Source organism: Epinephelus fuscoguttatus, linkage group LG15, assembly GCF_011397635.1.
Source record: "Epinephelus fuscoguttatus linkage group LG15, E.fuscoguttatus.final_Chr_v1".
Lineage (NCBI taxonomy): Eukaryota > Metazoa > Chordata > Actinopteri > Perciformes > Serranidae > Epinephelus > Epinephelus fuscoguttatus.
The window spans coordinates 26,688,510-26,708,898 of NC_064766.1; the positions used below are offsets into that span (position 1 = coordinate 26,688,510).

The following is a 20,389-nucleotide window of genomic DNA, read 5'->3' on the forward strand; positions in this document are numbered from 1 at the left end:
AAAATGTTATGTATTAATGTTCCTTTTAATCTCAAATAAATCCATACACAGCTTAATTAAAATTTAACTACATCATTTGCAGGCTTGATTTTTGCATTGTAGGATATGTCATGAGAGAAATATTAAAGATGGTAAACCATATGTTATTTTTCTGCTGCAGACCAAAACAAGTCTTCCAAAATACCCCTCAAACTTGCAGCAACAATAGCTTTCTTCCTCTCATACGGCCTGTAAATAATTTTTCACTTAAGAAGTTATACTGTACATACATAGCTACTAATATATTTATTGATTTGTGTTTGCATTCATATTAGTATCTCCGTTTTTTTTCTTCTTTAAGCCAGATGTCTCCCAATCAAGATCCATTGTAACTGACAGACATCATCCTGCTTTGCATCCAAATGTGTGAGTGCCAAATAATCTGATGTTGGACTCAGACGACTGCACGTTGTCCCTCGACAATCTCTTTTTTGAGAGACCCATTGTCCAAAAAGTGTGAGTACAAAGAGATGCCCCACATCATCCCTCTCTCATCTTCATCTCACAGCTGAATTCATTTTTTCCCTCTGGATTGTATTTGACAGAAAGCCACTGCACCAGGAGGTCAGCCCATGGCAGCTGGAAGTGCCTCCATCTCTTTCTCAGGTTCCAGCCACTCAGGATATGCAGAAGGAGGCAGAGTCTCTCTCTACCCTATACAGTATGTTGCGCTCTGGATTAGAGGGAATTCCTTTTCACTTGACTTGAGTAAACTGCTCAGTATCTGGCCTTTTGAAGCCCTACTAAATTTAACTGTGTGACTCACTGACACAATAGCTTGAATAGGCTTGAAAGCTTTCCCAATTTTCCTTGGCTTGCGTAAGCAAACCGGGATCTGGGTCTTATGATATATTCTCATAATCATTAGTATAACTGGAATGGTAAAGTCCCCGATGTAAAGTCTTTTCTTCAGCAAGCACAAAGTCAACCATAATTCTGAGAATCACACTCCAAATTACAGCTACCAACAACTTTGTGTGATGAAACTCTCCCTCTTCAATAATACAGGTTTCTCACAGAGACCCAAGACACTCCTGCCTTCTTTTAAAGGATCAGCTGGGCTTCAGGTTTTACCATCAAACATCAACAGTCCTTACAGTTATAACAATGATAAGAAAGAGCTTGAGGACACTCAGGGTGGCAGCAGCAGCACCAGCAGATGTGATGCCCTTTGGCATTTAGGTGAGGGGTTCAGGGATTACACTAATGGTGCCTGCCAGAGTGGTGGAGGTGGAGATGAAACCCTGCAGGCCTCTGGTCATGTGGCCATCAGCAGGAGGTGTTTGTCTCTGGACTACAGCGAAAGCCCACCTCTACGGAGAAGGCAAGTGTCAGTTATTTATCAAGAAGATGACATTTACTTGATTGTGAATTAACAACTTGTTTTCAGTGTTTCTGTGGTGCATATTTTGAAAGATGAGAAGAGTTCTTCATTTGGGGGCAGTAACAGGTTTGTGATTTCAAAGCGTTTAACAAAGATTGATATGTGGCCTTGAGGCTGTGAAAAGCAGGTCAGCAAGGATTTTCTCTCCTCGGAGGCGGATGCAGAATGTAATTTTTAAAAAATGCTTAATATAGCAGGATTAATGCTATTCAGTTCACAATATAAAAGCCATGTTTCCAGTTTTTCGCTGTCCAAAAAATGTAGTTATGATTCACGCCTTAATCCCTCAAATTGTTGGAATCCATGACATGCTCAGTTAAGATGGAACTACAGTCTATCATGAAGAGGATCAAGTTCTTAAGAAAAAAATGAAAAGATGCTACACCATCAAATAAGCCTCCAAGCTCACAGCATTAACAGTAGTTCCCTCTCTTATTCTACCTTCTGCCTCTATCAATTCTTTATTCCCTCCGTATCTTCTCCTCCCTCTCACAACAGCTTGTTCAAGGTTCAGGTGTTGAACAGTGGAGGTGACTCGTCAAACACAGATGACCTCAGAAGCAGCAGCAGCCAGACAGCATCCAGACCTCAAACTTTTCTCAGTCCGGTTACCATGGCGACAGTGCCTCCTCCTCCTCCTCAGCCGCCACAGGCGACAGTTAGCCAGGCAGCTCCTCCTTTCTCCCCCAAGCCCCCCTTCCCGCCCCCTCCTCTGGGCTCATCTGCAGCGAGTGGCCAACCCCCGCAGCAGGCGGCACATGCTGAGATGCAGGACAAGGGCACAAAGAGAGCCTTCGTTCCGCCCATGACGCCTCAGCCACTTCGCATAGAAGGTGCTGCACTGCATTGACACAGTCAAAGACAGGCGCTGTGCTCACAGGCTATGACTGGTTTACCAAATAGCACTCATATAGCCTCTGTAACGTAGTGCAGTTAATGAGCGTGCCCATGTCTAGCCATGGCAGCAGCTGCCACATTGTGTTTGGGTGTGATGAGGTGAAATGAGGTGAGCTCCCCTCATTGACCGTTCCATTGTAATGCAACATGCTGGTCACTAGGTGGTGGATTGTGAAACATTAGAAGCAGTAGACAGTAACAGTAGAACCCTTTGTGACCACATGTAGTCTACAAACATTACTGCAGCTTTACATTCACAACAGAATCAAACCTCGTGATTTTATACCTTACCAAAGTCTTAAACATTTCATATCAGCATTAAGGTGGAATGAGTGGAATCACTGAGAGTGTGACTAAAGGTTAAAGTATTTTTTTTGTGTTTTCATTGTACACATTTTAGGTACCTCTGGGTCTGGAGTTTTGCGGCCAGTTTCTGAAATCCGTATCCTTTTTTGTTGTTGTGTAACTCAACACAATTTGAAATTGTCAGACAGTATGTGAACTGCGCCAGAAGCTTGGAATGCAATAACACAAGTACTGTGGTTTGATTTCCTGAATCATGCTAACACAGCAGCTAAGTTCAGATCCGTTTTCAACGAGTTCCCCTTTTTCAACTACGTTCAATCCAAAGCACTCGATGATGTAAGCATTATTTTGAAGCCTTTATAAACAGAGTGGTGAGGATTATAATTAACACGTCTTGTTAGAACCTGTGAGATGTGAACTGTGACTGCCTCACCTGGTGTTATGTTTGTTCACAGGTTCTTTACACGGGTAAGAACTTTGTGGCATGTGCTCCGACTGGATCTGGAAAAACAGTGCTGTTTGAGCTGGCCATCATTCGTCTACTAATGGAGACCTCAGAGCCCTGGAGAGATGTCAAAGCTGTCTATAGTGAGCATAGAACCTATTAATACACCAAATAAGCTCCACGCTGAGTAGATTTGGCCTAAAGTATGCTTAATATTCATAAGATATGTTGCATTTAATTTAAGAAGTTGTACTTTCCGGCCTCAGTATTGCAGAAAATGATTCCTACCCAGAAAAATAATAATTTCTCAAACTGTTCTACACTCTTAACACCTGAAGGGACAGTTCATCCGAAAATCAAAAGAGATTTTGGCCATAGAGATGTCTGACTTCTCCTGAATTTAATAGAACTAGATGGCACTTGGCTTGTGGTGCTCAAAGCATTATACTGGAGAAAAGTCAGACATCTCTACGGCCGATATCTCCACCACTCAGCAACTCACCAAAACAATCTGGATTAATAAGTAGCATTTCAGGAAAGAGTAAAAATATGTATTTTCAGGGGCGTCCAGTAGCTCACCTGATAGAGCAGCCCCTGTGAACCAAGGCTGTGTCCTTGTTGCAGCAGCCTGGGTTTAGTTCATGCCCGTGGCCTTTTGCTGCATGTCATCCCCTCCCTCTCTCCCTCTTACACACTTAATCTGTCCTGTCAAATGGCGGCAAAAACCCAACAAATAATCTTAAAAAATATTTTTGGGTGAACTGTCTCTTTAAGATTTGATAAATGAACATGATATTTTTTTTCTTCATTTATAACTGATTGGAAACACAAAATACAGATCTGGTGTTGCTTAACTGTTCATACAAGCTGCCAGTTTGAAAAAGCTTGTGCTGTATCAAAGTTCAGGCAGGAGGAAGAAATCCTATACCTGATGAAATTCAGCGCAGTCAAAGTCACTAAAGAGCAACAGTGTTTTAACACAATACACCTGACTGTAATTATACACAGGAGCTTTGAATATGTGTATCGTTCCCAGAGTGTTTTGATTTTTGATTCAGTTATAGATTTAGGGTATTTCTAAGGTACAAAGAACTGCTTTGAAAAAAGTTTCACTGTTTGTTCTTGCCAGTGGCCCCTATCAAAGCTCTCTGCAGTCAGTGCTTTGAAAGCTGGAAGAAGAAGTTTGGTCCCCTGGGACTGAGCTGCAAGGAGCTGACGGGTGACACAGAGATTGATGACTTCTTTGAGATTCAGGACTCCCACATCATCCTGACCACTCCTGTGTGTGACACTACAGTATACTGCCTCTACATTAACGTATGCAATCTGTAGTTACATTTGAATATGTGATTTTGTGTTTGATTTTTTTTACAGGAAAAATGGGATAGCATGACAAGAAAATGGAAGGACAACTGTCTGTTGCAGCTCGTCAGGCTCTTCCTCATCGATGAGGTCAGATGTTTTGTTCACAGGCCCTTTGTTTAGTGTTTATAGTGTCTCATAATCTGCCTGCATAATGTTGGATACTCACAATGCCAGAAGATACACAGTTTACAGTGGGTTTTATTTTGCCGCATTGTGTGATGGCACGCCATTAGCCTCTGCCCTCAGCACTTTATTTCACTTAAGGTTAGCCATTAAAAACTTACAGTACATGATGTTCAACGCCGGTTATTATGAAAGTGCATTTAACTGGGCCATGTAGTTCTTCCACACTGAGATGCACCTCCTCATATAAGTGATGGAAGCAATGATAAAAGTATAGTTGCACTGAATTTGGGTTTTTATATTGGAGAGCTTCTATTTGGGTTTTCGAATGATGCTTCGAATGTTCATTTCTACATTATCACCCTAAAATTTTTTAAATATCCTCAAACAAGTTCCTCAATTTTAATGAAATGATTCATCAAATTAAATGAGTCTTTTTATTAAATCAACCATCTTCAATGAATATAATGCATTAGTTTTTGTCTACATAAATACCCCCTCGTTAATGCAGGTGTGTGCCTCCCTTTGTGTTCAGCGAGCAGGAGAACACATTTTTTTTACTTCAGGGAAAATGTTGTTTTTGAAAGGCTAAATGTCAACATATATAGACTGAAGCACTTGTGTACACAAGGTAATTAACTTGTGCGCACAAAATAAAAAAATGTCATCGTTCAGGACTTTAGGGACTAAGTAATAATGATCTTAGGCAGACAGCACTGCACTCTGATTCCACAAAAAGTATAATATTAATAATATTACTGCAGCCTCATCTTTATCTTTATCTGCAACGGTGTAGAAATACCAGATGAACAGACATCCAAAAAGAAAAAAAGCAGCACTGTATTTGAATGTTAGTTTACAATTTGAATGTATTATTAATTATTATTAAGAAGCTTCGACCTATTAGGTACAGCCCTAGATAAAAGATAACTCAATTTTATTTTGCCAACATGATTCTGAAGACAACTGTAAGATCCATCCATCCATCCATTTTCATAACCGCTTATCCTCTTGAGGGTAGCAGGGATGCTGGTGGAGCCTATCCCAGCTGACATTGGGCGAGAGGCGGGGTACACCCTGGACAGGTGGCCAGACTATCATAGGGCTGACACATAGAGACAGACAACCATTCACACTCACATTCACACCTACGGACAATTTAGAGTCACCAATTAACCTGCATGTCTGTGGATTGTGGGAGGAAGCTGGAGTACCTGGAGAAAACCCACGCTGACATGGGGAGAACATGCAAACTCCGCACAGAAGGGCTCCCTCCTGGGATTGGAACCCTCTTGCTGTGAGGTGATAGTGCTGACCACCACACCACCATGCCGCCCCAACTTTAAGATGACACATTTCATTCCTTCAGGTGCATGTGGTGAAGGACGTGACCCGCGGTGCCACGCTGGAAGTTGTGGTGAGCAGGATGAAAGCCGTACATGCCTACAGAACAGCACAGAATCCAGAGACAGACCTCTCCATGAGGTTTGTGGCTGTATCAGCCACCATACCCAACATCTCTGATGTAAGTGGCTGAGGGAGAGAGTCAGTGATCTTTCAGATTGATATAATTCATAGATAAATTTAATAATTTAATTAATTAATTTAGTAATTTGGAGTCCTAGTTTTGTGATTAAAGGTATACTACGCAGGCATTGTTGATTACTGTTTGTAAACCGAATCGCCAGCAAAAATGAAAGTGAAAGCCAACTCCAGATTGATGTTGTGCTTCGCTATATTTGTGTTTTTCTGGCAAAATGTCTGCGATTTCGTAGCTCCCTTTTGGATGTGTGTGCTTACAGTCGGGTACCTGGTTGCTACCCTTATAAAGTCGTGCCCTCACCTGTATGCTGTGTCCAGGAAAGCCTGAATACAATAACGTAAGAAGATAATAAGAAAATACAGGCAGAAGGCAGAGTCTCTGCCAATAAATACACTGCCCTTACACTTTTAGTGGGTCATAAATGATGATTAAAAGGCTTTTTTTAGTATGAGTTTGTGACAAATTAAGAAAGGCACCCTACTGACTCGCTTCCCTGTAATACACAGACATAATTCTGTGCTTGCTCTGTATCGCTAGTTTAAATCAGTAATCGGATCATTGTTTTGTCTGCTGCGTTATTAGATAGCAGACTGGCTGTGTAATGAGAGCGGTCCAGCCACATATCTGAACATGGACGAGAGCCATCGTCCAGTGAAGCTGAGGAAAGTGGTGCTGGGATTCCCCTGCAGCCCGAACCAAACAGAGTTCAAGTTTGACCTGTCGCTCAACTACAAGATGGCCAACATCATACAAACATACTCTGACCAGAAACCTGCACTAGTGGTGGGTGAGGGATGTGGGCCAATTTGTGTGTTTGCTTTCCTTCTTGATTTTTTCATGTCATGGAATAAGACTGTAAGGTTATGAAGAGTTAATGAGGATGGTGGGTTTCTGTTTGTTGATGGTCGAATAATTTATGTTATTTTGTAGTTTTGCTCTACAAGGAAAGGAGTCCAACAGTCAGCTACAGTTCTGGCCAAGGATGCTCGTTTCATCATGAGCGTTGAGCACAAGCAAAGGTACGTTTCCTACATGTTCTCACATGTGCAACTAATCATCAAATCATTTTATGCTGAGTTAAGTTAATTTCACGGAAGGCTTGAGCTTAACTCTTGGTTACTTTTTTATCTATTTAGGTTGATGAGATATGCAAACTCTATTATGGATTCAAAACTGAGAGGTGAGTCCCTTTTTGAAGCCTACAGACACAGACCCAGCAAGAAGTACATGTTGATTTCTGGCTCTAAAACAGTGTAGCATTATTTGGTGTTATGTTTGTGGTCCAGATCTGGTGATGTTAGGAGTTGGTTACCACCATGCAGGAGTTGACATGTCTGACAGGAAGCTGATAGAAGAGGCCTTCACTCTGGGAGACCTGCCTGTCCTCTGTGGGTCTTTGTTACTCTCAGTTTTATCCTGTGCTGTAAATGGATATGTGACTATATGAGTGTGCAACATGATCCTGTGTTTTTATTTTCTTTGAAACGCTGCAGACATAATCAGGAAAAACAAGTGTCACTGGTTAGAGCAACTGAGTCGTACGGTATTCCACCCATATCGTGTTGAAACATTGCTAGGGCCCAGCCCAAGCTTTTTAACTGCAGGGTTGTGTCAAAAATGCATGTAAATGCATGTTTAATAGAACGTAAATTGCAGAGAGTGTGACTACTAATGACCTATACTGGTAAGTTTTTATGCCAAAAGCAATAAACAGTATTTTCCTTCCCATATTGACTAAACTGTTATGCACCAATTGTAGGAATCTTTGTACAAATAAGTAAGAAATAAGATGGATGTTATGGATGTCTTGTTAAAACCTTCTGAGCAACAAAATACAACACACCTTTTCTGTAGCGTGATGAGATAGCAATAAAATAGACAGCTCAGATAAAGTCAGGATATGCTCTCCGACAGAAGTACATTTTTAGGAGAGACTTAAACGGAGCCAGTGACTCAGATGGCCTTATATCATCGGGCAGGTCATTCCACAGCCACGGGGCCCTGATTGCAAAAGCGCTGTCCCCTTTGATCTTCAGCCTGGACTCTGGGACACGCAGAAGACCTCTGCCCGAGGATCTCAAACTATGCAGAGGCTGATAAAGGACTAACAGGTCTGAAATGTAATCTGGAGTCATGAAGAGCCTTAAAAGTAATCAATAATATTTTAAAGTCAATCCTAAAACAAACAGAGAGGCAATGTATAGAGGCTAAAACTAATGTGATGCGGTTGTTCTTAGTTGCAGGGTTTTTTGATTGAAACAGGGATAAAGGCTGTTGCAATAATCAAGACGTGAAGAGATAAAAGCATGTACAACAGTTTCTGTATCTCATTAAGTTAAAATAGATGGTATTTAAGCAATGTTTCTGAGGTGATAAAAGCATGATTGCACAAGCTTAGTGACATGACACCATGAGTTCTTGCCACAGGCTTTATGTGTTGTGACAGGTCAACAGTAGATGGCAGTATGTGGTATGTGATATGCTGTGACCCGAAGCTCATGAACCCACCAAAGTTGGAATAGCGACCATCAGATGAGCAGCCAGTGCCAGGCTGGCAAAGGTCTCAACTTAATTTGAATATAATCTGTTATTCAGTGCCGTTGCTACTCTACGTTACAACACGTTATGGATTCATGAGCACTTACATACTCAAAACTAAAAAGAGTTTCTTCCCATTGCTTGTACAGTTTGAAATCAGATTTTCATTGTATTTCATTGACACTAAATTTGTGTTTGTGGTCTGATTTTTTGACACCCTAGTTACCACCAGGACTCTGGCCATGGGAGTGAATCTGCCAGCTCATCTGGTGGTGATCAAGTCCACCATGCAGTATGTGGCAGGCTCCTGTGAGGAGTACAGCGAGGCCGACTTGCTGCAGATGATAGGCCGAGCTGGAAGACCACAAGTAATGGCAGATAACAACAGAAAACTTTATTTATTGTTATTTCTCTCACTGTACCTCCCTTAGCCCAAGGAGGTAAGAGCTGGCTCACCATCACCAAACAAGGAACAGATGTGATGCATTTGTTTCACTGGTGCTGTCGCATTTTAACACAGGGTGCATCTCTCTTCTTTGATTGTTGAGAGTGAACATTGGACGCTGTCATGGAAAGAGCATTTATTTAAATACTTTAAAAGGTGTAAGAAAGATAGCAACAATTATTTTTATTAAGCTAAATAATTTTCGTCCCTTCTCTCTCTAGTTTGACAAATCAGCGACTGCAGTGATCATGACCAAGATCCAAACCAAAGACAAGTACATGACACTCATGAATGGGATGGAAATCATTGAGAGCAGGTATTACAGCTCAGTCACTTGATATTCTTCACTCTCTCTTTCTCAGTCTTTCTTTCTTTCACTCTTTCTCTCTCATAGGAGAGATTATACAGTAGTTCATGAGGTAACAGTATACTTCCTTCCCCCAGCTTACACAGTCACCTGGTGGAGCACCTGAATGCTGAGATTGTTCTCCAAACCATCAGTGATGTCAACATGGCTCTGGACTGGATACGCTCCACCTTCCTCTACATCAGAGCCCTCAAGAACCCCACACACTATGGTCAGTCAGAGCTCAAGCACGCAGAATGTGATGAGTGTCCAGATTCTTTGTCATGACTGAACGTAAAACCAGTGAGTGCAATGTGCCTCAATTCCAATTTCAGGTTTCTCTGCTGACTTAGACAGATATGGAATCGAAGCAAAATTGCAAGGTGGGCTACATCTGTTTTTACTCTATTTGAAGTCACTAAAGTAGCAGGAAGAAACTTGATAAAAAGGATAGTTCAGATTTTTGGAAGTGGGGTTGTAGGAGGTACTTATTCCTACAGCAGATGCTGGTTGGCACGCTCCCAGTTTGTATAAGTAGACTCGCTCTATGGAAGCTAAGCAGTGTACAGCTGTGGACAGGAGCAGCAACAAAATGTATTTTAGTCACCAGAAAAAAATCATTATCAGTTTAAGTGTACGCTATATTTAGAATATTTTCATTACTTTACTTTGCCGTCAGCCCTCCCTGACAGGGGTCTTAAGCTGTTATTTTACTCTCTTCAAAGCCTATAGACTCTGTGGACATTAACATGAATTATTCCTCACAGAACACAGAGCTGCTGGTCTACCTCTGCCTTCATCAGTTTGTTTGTGTTATTGTGTGACTTTGGTGAATCCCAACTAACCCTTTAAACACCAAAGTAACACAATAACACAAACAAACTCGCGGCTCAAGGCAGCGGTAGACCAGCTGCTCCCTTGTTTTGCGTTCTGTTTTTGTCAAATGACTCTGGTGGCCTTGAAGAGAGCATAGATAACAGTTTCAGTTCCCAGTTGGAAAGAGCGGTCTGACGGCCAGTATTGTAAATATGGTGTACACTCAAACCTTTATAGATTATTTTTAGGTGACTAGAATTCATTTTGCTGCTGTCTCCAGTTTCTGTAGTAGTACTCCTGTCTGCTTCTCCAAATTCGGGACTGCCGACTGCCATCTCCTGTACGTAATACACTCACTATGTATAATAAGTACCTCAGCCCCACTTCATAAAATCCAAACTATACCTTTAATGGATTTAAAACTCTGTACTGAAGCCACTTCTATCCAAGCTGTCCTCCTCTGACTTTTTTTGACCACATCACAACAGTAGTTTAAGGTGATTGCTGTTTCTCCTCTCACAGAACTGTGTCTGAAGAACCTCAACTCTCTGTCCTCCATTGGTCTGATCGACATGGATGAGGACATCAACATCAAACCAACAAGTTGAGAGGAAATTAGTTTAAATGGTGTCAAAATGCTCAGTGTGTTTTCACAAAGTTCCTCTTAGTTTCCTAACTTATGTTCAGGGGTGTGGATGACATCCATATCTTCACCTACACTCTTCTTTTGCAACTGAGTCTTACAATTTGTTTTTGTTCCTGGCAGAGGGGGGCAGATTGATGGCGAGGTACTGTATTGCCTTTGACACCATGAAACAGTTCAGCAAAGTGGCTGGGACCGAGAACCTGTCAGACCTGGTAGGTTTCCTGATAAGACTGCACAGCAATGTATTTGATTCAAATGCAGGCCCTTTGTGTCACCACATGCATGCAAATGCATGTGGTGACACAAAGGGCCCTGTATAAACAATCTATAGCACATGGTTTAAAGTGAATGGCACAATGCACTTAGGGCGTGTCCACCTACTCTTTTGTAGTTAAATGGTGCATAATCTGGTCGCAAAGTACGGTGCAAGGATCAAAGGAATTTTATTTAGTGCTTTCATTAATCACAGGAATGTTTTGGGTGTAACTTAAATTTGACCAATCACAGCTGTTAACGTGGCAAGATTGGAGAAGCGGGTGGTTTTCTGCTGAGAGTAAAGCAATAAGAGCAGTAATGTCCCTGCATGTATTGTGGGACATTTAAGCAGCAAAACCTAGTTATAAACTTGACGGAGGAAACAGAACTAAACTTTTAGCTTCTGAAATGTCAAGTTATGCTGCTCCTCTTATGTAAATATGGTCAGACTGCAGCTCTGCAGCTCTGCTCTCTGCTATGTTCACATTTTAGAGAATGTAGATAACATTTGCTACTTACACAACATCTGCTTTGGCCGTAAAAATTTTGTCTGTATGAAACAAGCAATGACAGTTGCGCTGCGTGGTGTGCTGCTTTGCGCTGGGTGTAAGATAGGGCAGTTTGTGTTGATAGGCTGGTTTCCTGTAAAAGAAAATTATTTACGATTAGAAAATACTGTTCAGATCAAAAGTGGCTGTGCATGTACAGATTGAGTTACTGTCGAAGAGCAAAGAGTTCAGTGACATCCAGCTGAGAGTGAATGAGAAGAGGCCCCTGAACACCTTGAACAGGGACAAGAACAGAGTCATCATCAGGTCAGATATTTTTGACTACTAACTATTGCACATTCAGTGTCATACTTCCTGCTTCTGAATGCATCATGGTAGACATAGACACATGCTAATGTAGCTGAGATGTTTCTGTATTTTTCCAGGTTTCCCATTGAGGGAAAGATCAAAACCAGTGAGATGAAAGTGAACTGGTAGGTTTATTCATTCAGTGTTTTCTCTGTGGAAAAGCAGCGTTGAATAGAAGTAGGAATACTGGTTTATGAATTTCATTGCAGAATATGTATTATGGATTTCTTATGGACTGTCCATGACAGACATGCTTCTGTCACCTTGTCTATAGCTTGATTCAGGCCCAGTTGGGGTCCATCTCGATTCCAGAGTTTGGACTGACACAGGACACAGCAAGGATCTTTAGGAACGGGATGCGCATCAGCAAATGTATGTTGACTGAACCAGGGATACCAAATAAAGACAGTGCTCTCTGTTTTATTTTATTTTTTAACTGTCATTGTGTTTTGATCTTTATCAGGCCTCTCAGAGTTTCTGAGTCACCAATCCAAGACCGGTCTCTCGGCTCTGCTCAACTCTCTGATCCTGGCGAAGTGCTTCAGAGCCAAGCTTTGGGAAAACTCGCCCTATGTTTCCAAACAGCTGGAGAAGATAGGTGGATACACACAGCATATTGTAGCATCTTAGGCAAAAAAAGAAATAGAGTCTAAAATGAGTACAAATCTCCACGTTAGGTTCTACATGATGAATTAATTAAGACAGTAAACATCCTTCCTATTAGATGCATACAATTAAGTGAATATGAACATTTGATAATATTACACTGTGTGTTTCAGGTCAGACCCTGTCTACTGCCATGGTGAATGCTGGACTCACCACTTTCAGCAAAATAGAGCAAATGCACGCCAGAGAGATTGAGCTGGTCAGTCTGTGTAAAACACAAAGCATTTGACTTAACCATTGCCTGAGCTGGATCAGTGGCAATGTAGGCACCAGGCTTTGTTGATTCAACTGTGATCACCATATGTCACAGCTTATGTTAAAGGGGCAGTTCCCCCTAATCATAAATACATGTTTTTCATTTTTGCTGTAGTGCTGTGTATCAATCTAGGTTGTTTTGTTTTGATTTGCCAAGTGTTGGAGATATCGACCGTAGAGATATCTAATATAATATAATGGAACCTTGGCTTGTGGTGCTAAAAGAAAACTCAACAGCGATGTCTCTGATTTCTAACATTGTTGATTTTACTCAGATTCTTAACAGACATCCACCATTTGGCAACCAAATCAGAGAATCTGTCATACATCTCCCAAAGTATGAAGTTACTTTGGAGCAGGTAAAAGATATTGCAATGTTTTATTGTCAAAGGCACAAGTATGTTAAGATGCTATATAACAGAGCATTTCACTTTTTGATTCTCTGACTTTTGAGCTATTATTGCAACTGATTGCAAGTGACACGTCTTTGGATATTTCTGTTATTCTTAATGGTTTGTCTTTAAAGTTGTCTCTGTATTTGCAGCTTCCGAGGTATAGCTGTGCTACGGCGGAGATCGTGGTGAAGGTGAACCTTAAAAACCAAGCACAGCTGCTGACGAGGAGAACAGCTCCAGACCAACACTACGTCTCTCTGATCATCGGGAACTCTGACAACTCTGTGGTCTTCCTACAGAAACTCACGTGAGAAAAAGTCCTCTGGCTCCTACCTATTCTGTATTGTCTTTACTTTGTTTTACTTACCCTCTTATTCCATAATTCTGTCACTCAATCAGAACACAGACCTTTCATTGTAATGTAAAAAAAACGACAGAGCCTGGTTTGAGAATATATGTTAATTTTCAGGAGGCATCGTCTTATTTGTTTTCCAGGGACTTGGTGCTGTTGAAGAGTGGTAGCTGGTCGAAGAAAATCGAGGTGGCAAAGGCCTCAAAAGGAGAGGAGATCAGTGTCAATCTCATCAGCTCACAATACGGTAAACCACGATAATACCTTTGCATTTAACACAGAAATATAGCCACAGTATGTATCATCTATATTATAGAGGTGAACAACGGTATGTAGAAAGGCCATAGTTTTTTTTAAACATTTAGGGGGACGTATATTAAGCATCAAACACTTCATTTCCTTCATTGTGGTTAATTTTTGTGCACCAAGTTGTTCCTTTTCTGCATCAATTTATGGTGGACATGTCTCGGTACTTCCTGCTTCAACTGTACATAGTTGCTTCCTCTTCTTTCTGATTTTTTGGCAGATTGCAACCATTGCTTTTGATGCTGCATTCTGCCACCACCTACTTTACCGGAGACATTATTGCATGTATGAGTTGCATTCTGCTTCCAGCTGGCTACCTGATGCTGGCGCTGTGTGCACATTGAAATCATGACCAGAAAAAGAAAGTAATTTTCTCTGATTAAAAACATAGCCTCCTCAAAGCTTGTGACAAACTGAGATGCAGCAGTGAAACTTTGAGTTCCTCGGGCTACTTTGTGTAGTTCACTCAAGCAATGAAAAACAGTCAGGCTGCTAGTGATGGAGACAGAAAACAATGCACACAGGGAAAGCACCTGTGGTTGAAGCCACCCTCTGGATTGATAATGCCCTTTCATGTAATGCCTTTAGTTACAATATATTCATGTAGTAAATATACAGTTGTTAATTAGATGGTAATTTGCGTGAGAAATAAAGAAAAAGAAATAAATCTGATACAATATGATCTACATATAGTGATCAAGTAATTTATTTTTTGTTGTAATGTTTGTTTTTTTGGCTTTAGACTCTTGGAGTGGACTGCCTATCAGTGCTTTGCGGGGAGTGCATGACTTACTGTACATTTTGACCTTTTCCTCTTCTACAGTCGGCCTTGACATCCAACAGAAGTTCAATGTCTACTTCTCTGGAGCAAGGAGGTTTGGAACTGATAATCCATACAACATGCCATACGATCCTAGTGGACCTAGACTGCAGCAGTCTGCACTGAAACCACAGTCTGCAGATCAGGCTGCAGCTCACAGGGAAAATGACACATCTGCTACAGACCAAGGTGCGACAGTGCGGCTTTATTTTGTTGGTGCTGAAATATAACCGTGAGTATATTCATATAGTATGTTTTCAAAACTAGGTTCATATTTAAGATGGGTTTTATTTCTATTTCAGATTCAGCCAATAAAAGACAGTGCAACCACTTCTGCAAAAACAAGGATCTCTGTGGCCACGACTGCTGTGAGTACAATCACTCGTCTTTCACTGTGTGTTTGTGTCTTTGTGTGGCTGTCAAGATTAAAGAGGTCTCCTCTCCACCCTCAAGGTAAAGTAGGTGTAACTGTGGCACAGAAGAGGTCAGCAAATCAAGAATCTGGTTTCTCTTACTATTTGAAAGACCTGAGGAGCAGGTGTGACACACTCACACAGACCCCTGTCAAACGACTCAAGGTGAGAAACAAACCAGATATGATTTTCGGGGTCTGTTCAAGCCTGCATCATGTACTCTTTAACACTGCAGCCATCACACAAAAAACAGTTGTTTCATTTAAACAAATAAACATGATTCAATGTGTAGCTGTCTGTGATTTTTACAGGATATAACTCAATACTGGCCTTTTCAAGGGATTTCACTGTCAGACAAATTTCCATTATCAGTATAGAATCTTCACCTCAGTTTGTGCTCCTGTGATTTTTTTGGTGCAAGCTGGTCATAAAACTCAGTCCAAGCTGCCTTAAGTCTTTGTCTTGTCTTGATGTTCTAACAAAATCAAACATGTTTAATATTATTTTAAGTTTTTAGTTTTGGCTCATGCAAATACTGAAGTTCAGTGATGTGAACGTTGTCACCATCCAATAACTGTGTGCTCTCCAGCACCTAACAGGAAGCAGCAAAATGGAGCAGTAAACAAGTGTCGGTTCTCTTGTACTGTGGAAAAGGAGGAGAAACTGGTGGAGATGTGGAGTGAACAAGAGTCTGTGTTTAATTTGACATGTATTTGATTCACCAACTAGCACTTGTTACAGTGAGAAATCTTAGTTTTTGAAAGACCTCTTATTCCCGAGGTCTTTTCCTACTAAAATAGCGGGGAGGCTGGCAGCAAGTTGAGGCGACGAAATCAAAAAGTTTGTACACAAATATGGTTTATCTTTATGGATTATACAGATGTCTAATTGACAAGAATATTGTCGACATATGATGCCTTTTATCTTATGTTTCTAGAGTGGTGTGTTTTGCGGACACATAAGGAATTGTTAAAATGTCATATTTCTTAGAGGGAATTTGGTGTAGTATTTTTGACCAGGGGCAGGATGGGAAATAAATCTCTACAGGAATCTAGTTGTAGTCTTGTAAATAGTGACCCTGCAGGATCCTCAGTCTTTGTGAAATCTTATAATGTGTGACTAAAAACTCACATTATCTGAAGATGTGAGAGGGTGTCAGCCTTATGTACTTAGTTTACGGTAGGCTGTGCCATCTTAAAGCTCATGCAGGATAGAATAGAAACTGCAATTATGCAAGATTCTTTTTCTCCAAACAGGAGATACTCGTTTTTATAGCTAAAAAGAATATTTATTAACGTGCACATTAGAATGAAAAATTTGAAAAGTCTTTTGCCGATTAGACCCCATCGAGATGGTATAATATAAGGAGGGTAATGAAGTCGATTAGTCGAGTAGGGAACACCCTTGGGGTCTAGACGCTGGTGCTGGTAGAGGTGGGGAAGTTGAGATGAGAAGAAGTGCTGATGATCTGGAAGAGTAGAGGAATGAGCCTTTGTTGAACTCGTCCTGTACTCTGGATACGATGGCTGGAGGTGTATGGGCTGGAGGAGGGCACGACAGTTCTGCCTAACATCACAGCTGACGGCAGCAGAGGAGAGAGCAGATTTAAAATTTTGCAGTAGCATCCTGATTGGCTGATAGAGAATGTGGCAAACTTTGATTGGATAAGAAGAGTGAACACCCATAGTCAGCTGATGATAGGAAGCAGTGGGAGGGAGAGGGAGAGAATTGTAAATGGATAAGCACAAAGAAAGTCTTCCTGATTGAACTCAGCTGAACTTCATTACGGATGAACAGCTGTTATACTGAATAGTGCTAAGATATTAGAATACTATTAGCATGTATGTGCATTAAGGATGTGCATAAGACATATACCAGAGTCATGTCATGTAGACATGCCCATTTAAAAAAGCTTTCAAAAAATATTTTGTTTCCCTGTGTACAATATGCAGATTAAAAACAATATGTGTGTTTTTATACTTAACTTAATATTAAATTTGTGAATAATTTTACATTTGACAAACAATAAAAGTGTATTTCTTGTTTGTCTGTAAGTCAATTTAAAGATATTTTTTTGTGTCACTGAGCTGAATAAGTCTCCGTTTGGTGTTCTGATTATTTTCCTCAGATGAAAATGCGTGAGGACTCTGCGTCTGTCAACATGCACGAGTTTGCTTACAAACCCAAAGAGAGGCTTCCGTCTGTTTCCTGGTATTCACAGTTACACCGGCATTGTACACTTGCTTTGATTCATAATTGCAAATAATACAATAAGTCTTCTAACAACTGCTGCAATTTAAAAAAAAAATGATTGTGATTGAATTGTGTTTCAATGAAAACTGATGGCCTAATGTCTTGTTTTATTTGATGAAGGTATGGAGGAAGTGACTACGAAGCTCCAGTAAGGTCTAACACAGAGACTGTGGATCTGACGGGAGAACACTGTGCTCAGCTGCCAGATGTGGTGCATCTGGATGTTGACAGTGGTAAACAAGTCATGAACTCTGAACACACCACATTGCCTTACAACGCAGAGTTTAATAATACCATTATCAGTGACTGTTTTCCTGTCTCTCATACTCAGATTATGATGACTTTGTGGAGGACATGCATGGGATGATGGAGGAGTGTGTCCAAACACCTGCTGTGTCACACTCTCACCATCAAAGTATTGTTCAACAGCTCAAACTCATTACGAGACACACAATACTGCTGGATTTGCATGTGAAAAGTGAATGGTGAAAAACATGCAAAGCCACCAGTTATAGTCTTTATAAACTCAGGAGTCCTTACAGAGATTCTTTTGTCAGATTAGATCCAACAAAGGCCAGAGTGCAGTAATCTTTTATGACTTTTATTTTAATCATCTGTGTTCAGGTTCCTCAGTGTGGTTGACCCCAGGAATCAGTGTCGGTGTGAGTCAGAACCATAAACTACTTCTAAACCAGATCAATACAGCCCACTCAGCCTATCCCCAGAGGTCAACTGCAATGTCAAACCAGGGTGCTCACTGCGAAAACACTTCTTCCTCACACATACCGACCGTCAGCTTTGACCTTGGAGATGAATGGGACGACTTTGATGACGAGAACCTGGTGCATGCCAGCGAGACATCAGTGACCACCTCGTGTCCAACAAATGTTAAACCTCAAGTCCAGCAATCTGTTGACCACAGCATGCAAGGTAGAGAGAAGTGTGAGTTGCATTTAATTTAGGAGATAAAGGAGGTAACAAGTTTGTGTTTCGTCAGCTTCTCATACATCTCGTTAAGACGTCATTGTAACACACACAGTTGTGTTTTAATCATCTTTGCATGCCTTACTTCAGGCGTGATTATGAGAGATTATGCCTCACAATTGTCAGAGTTTTATAATCCTATGTGTGTTTGATGTGTAGGCTTTGGCTCTACTTCTGCACCAGTATTCCACAGTCACTCTCAGGTCAGACCCTGTAGCACCACTGTCAGAACACCACTGAGGTAAACCCAGAGAATTACACATAAATAATTTCCAACTGAGGTGCAATTGTTTGTTTCAAAGACCAGAAATCAAATATATGTGAAATATTTATAATCTCTTACCTGACTGAGGTTTCATATTGTAGTTAATACAGTAAAAACATTTGTTGTATTTTTGTGTTTTAGGTTGATTTCACCAACTTTAAATCCTGAAATCAGAACACCAGGACGCTCAGTGCTCACAGTCAAACCGCAGAACAGAATCACACTCGACTGGAATAAGAAGGTGTGTGTGATGTGATGTTTTTTAAATTTGTGTTTTTTTGTTTGTTTTATTCTGATTGATCTGTTCTTGTTTTTACTGAATTTTTAATTTTCTAATGATTTGATTGAGGTGTGTGTGTTGAACACTTGGGCAGAAAGCTGGATTATTCATGTTTGGCATGTAGTTAATTGATAAAATATTTTATAAACGGGGTAGGACTTTCTAAGGATTCGCTTCTTCCTACTCCTTTCTGGACATGACATACTTAATTATATTGTGGATTTAGAATTTGCTATAAATGTTTACCTGGTATTTTGTTTTTGTTTTTTCCACCAAATAATGTCTTGAACAACATGTCTCTCATCTGTGTGGATACAGGGTTAATTGCAAAATGGTTACTAGTTCTAAGGTTAGCCTTAATCAAGGTGCCAGTAAGCAGCTTAACTTTTCAAAAATCTCTCCTGGTGTATGGTCAGTAGCACACATGACACATGTCTCCCTTCCTCATGTTCAGAGACCGAGCATCTTTAGAGAAGAGTTCACAGTGAAAACACCACAAAATCTCCCAAAGCAGACCGAGACCCTCGTGGCTCCACTTACCAGACCGTTTGATTTCCTCTCTACAATGAGTGTCCTGGCCAACACCAGCTCATCTGTCAACAGAAGGTAGAGGAAGATACAATGACAAGGCTTGTAGTGACTCATTACAATATTCTTTCCTCTGTACGTAATGAAAATAATTCTATATCAAATATACTCTGAAGTGTAATTTTCACCTGATTAACCCCTTCCCTTTCTTTTAAACCTTGTGTATTCAGCACCAGCTACAAAGAAGAGGAAGCTTTCCTTGGGATATTTGATGGTATATTTTAGAGGTGCTACTTGTCCTACTGACAAAAATATGTTGTTCACATAAAGTGTTTTTTTTATGTTTATGTTCACATATTGTTACTGGTGAGCTTTACATGAACAGTTGTTGACGTCATGTTACTATATGTTCATATTATAAATGAAACAAATAGTTTCTGATGTTCTGATTCTAATTGTTAATAATATTATTTATTTATGTGTTTATTTATTTATTTATTTATTTATTTAATAAATTCTGTGTTTATTGGATGATTCAGTGCAAGTCTTTCGACAAATCCTCAAAGCTTTAAACTAAATAGATGAGAGATCTACCCTCATTGTTTAACCGAACACATATTCATCCTTTGATGGGGCAAGTTAAACATTTAGCACCTATTCTTCAGGTAATTTCTCAGTGGTCATGAAATCAGTTTCATTTATTTAATCTGGTGTTTAAAATCAGGACACAGGAGTTGAAATATGGCTGCATCTGCTTTAAACAGCTATTTTGAAAATGTCAGAAATGGATCCAGCATCCTCAGTAACACCCCAAACTACTCCAGTACTGTTCAAATCGGTCAAGCAGCTGCTGAAATATAGTCTATA

At 40.4% G+C, this 20,389-nt stretch overlaps 1 protein-coding gene across 3 annotated transcripts; it reads left to right on the plus strand.

The window, feature by feature from the left end:
- Positions 1-340: 340 nt before the first annotated feature.
- hfm1 (helicase for meiosis 1) lies at positions 341-20,097 on the plus strand. Of its 3 annotated transcripts, none has more exons than XM_049599009.1 (39): positions 341-495; positions 585-700; positions 1,048-1,363; positions 1,922-2,256; positions 2,721-2,762; positions 2,892-2,962; positions 3,082-3,214; positions 4,201-4,352; positions 4,446-4,523; positions 5,929-6,084; positions 6,685-6,885; positions 7,033-7,121; positions 7,239-7,282; positions 7,389-7,490; positions 8,863-9,008; positions 9,307-9,401; positions 9,530-9,663; positions 9,767-9,814; positions 10,770-10,850; positions 11,014-11,105; positions 11,857-11,963; positions 12,083-12,130; positions 12,280-12,377; positions 12,469-12,603; positions 12,785-12,870; positions 13,202-13,285; positions 13,471-13,628; positions 13,817-13,920; positions 14,803-14,988; positions 15,102-15,167; positions 15,253-15,377; positions 17,341-17,423; positions 17,586-17,698; positions 17,797-17,880; positions 18,090-18,407; positions 18,609-18,690; positions 18,856-18,955; positions 19,449-19,600; positions 19,753-20,097. In XM_049599009.1, exons 1-39 carry the CDS (start codon positions 425-427, stop codon positions 19,805-19,807), a joined length of 4,686 nt encoding a protein of 1,561 aa, XP_049454966.1. In that variant the 5' UTR covers positions 341-424; the 3' UTR covers positions 19,808-20,097. The 3 variants fall into 3 exon arrangements, with proteins under 3 accessions (XP_049454966.1, XP_049454967.1, XP_049454968.1); XM_049599010.1 differs by having other exon boundaries at positions 18,090-18,395; XM_049599011.1 differs by lacking the exon at positions 7,389-7,490.
- Positions 20,098-20,389: the final 292 nt, after the last annotated feature.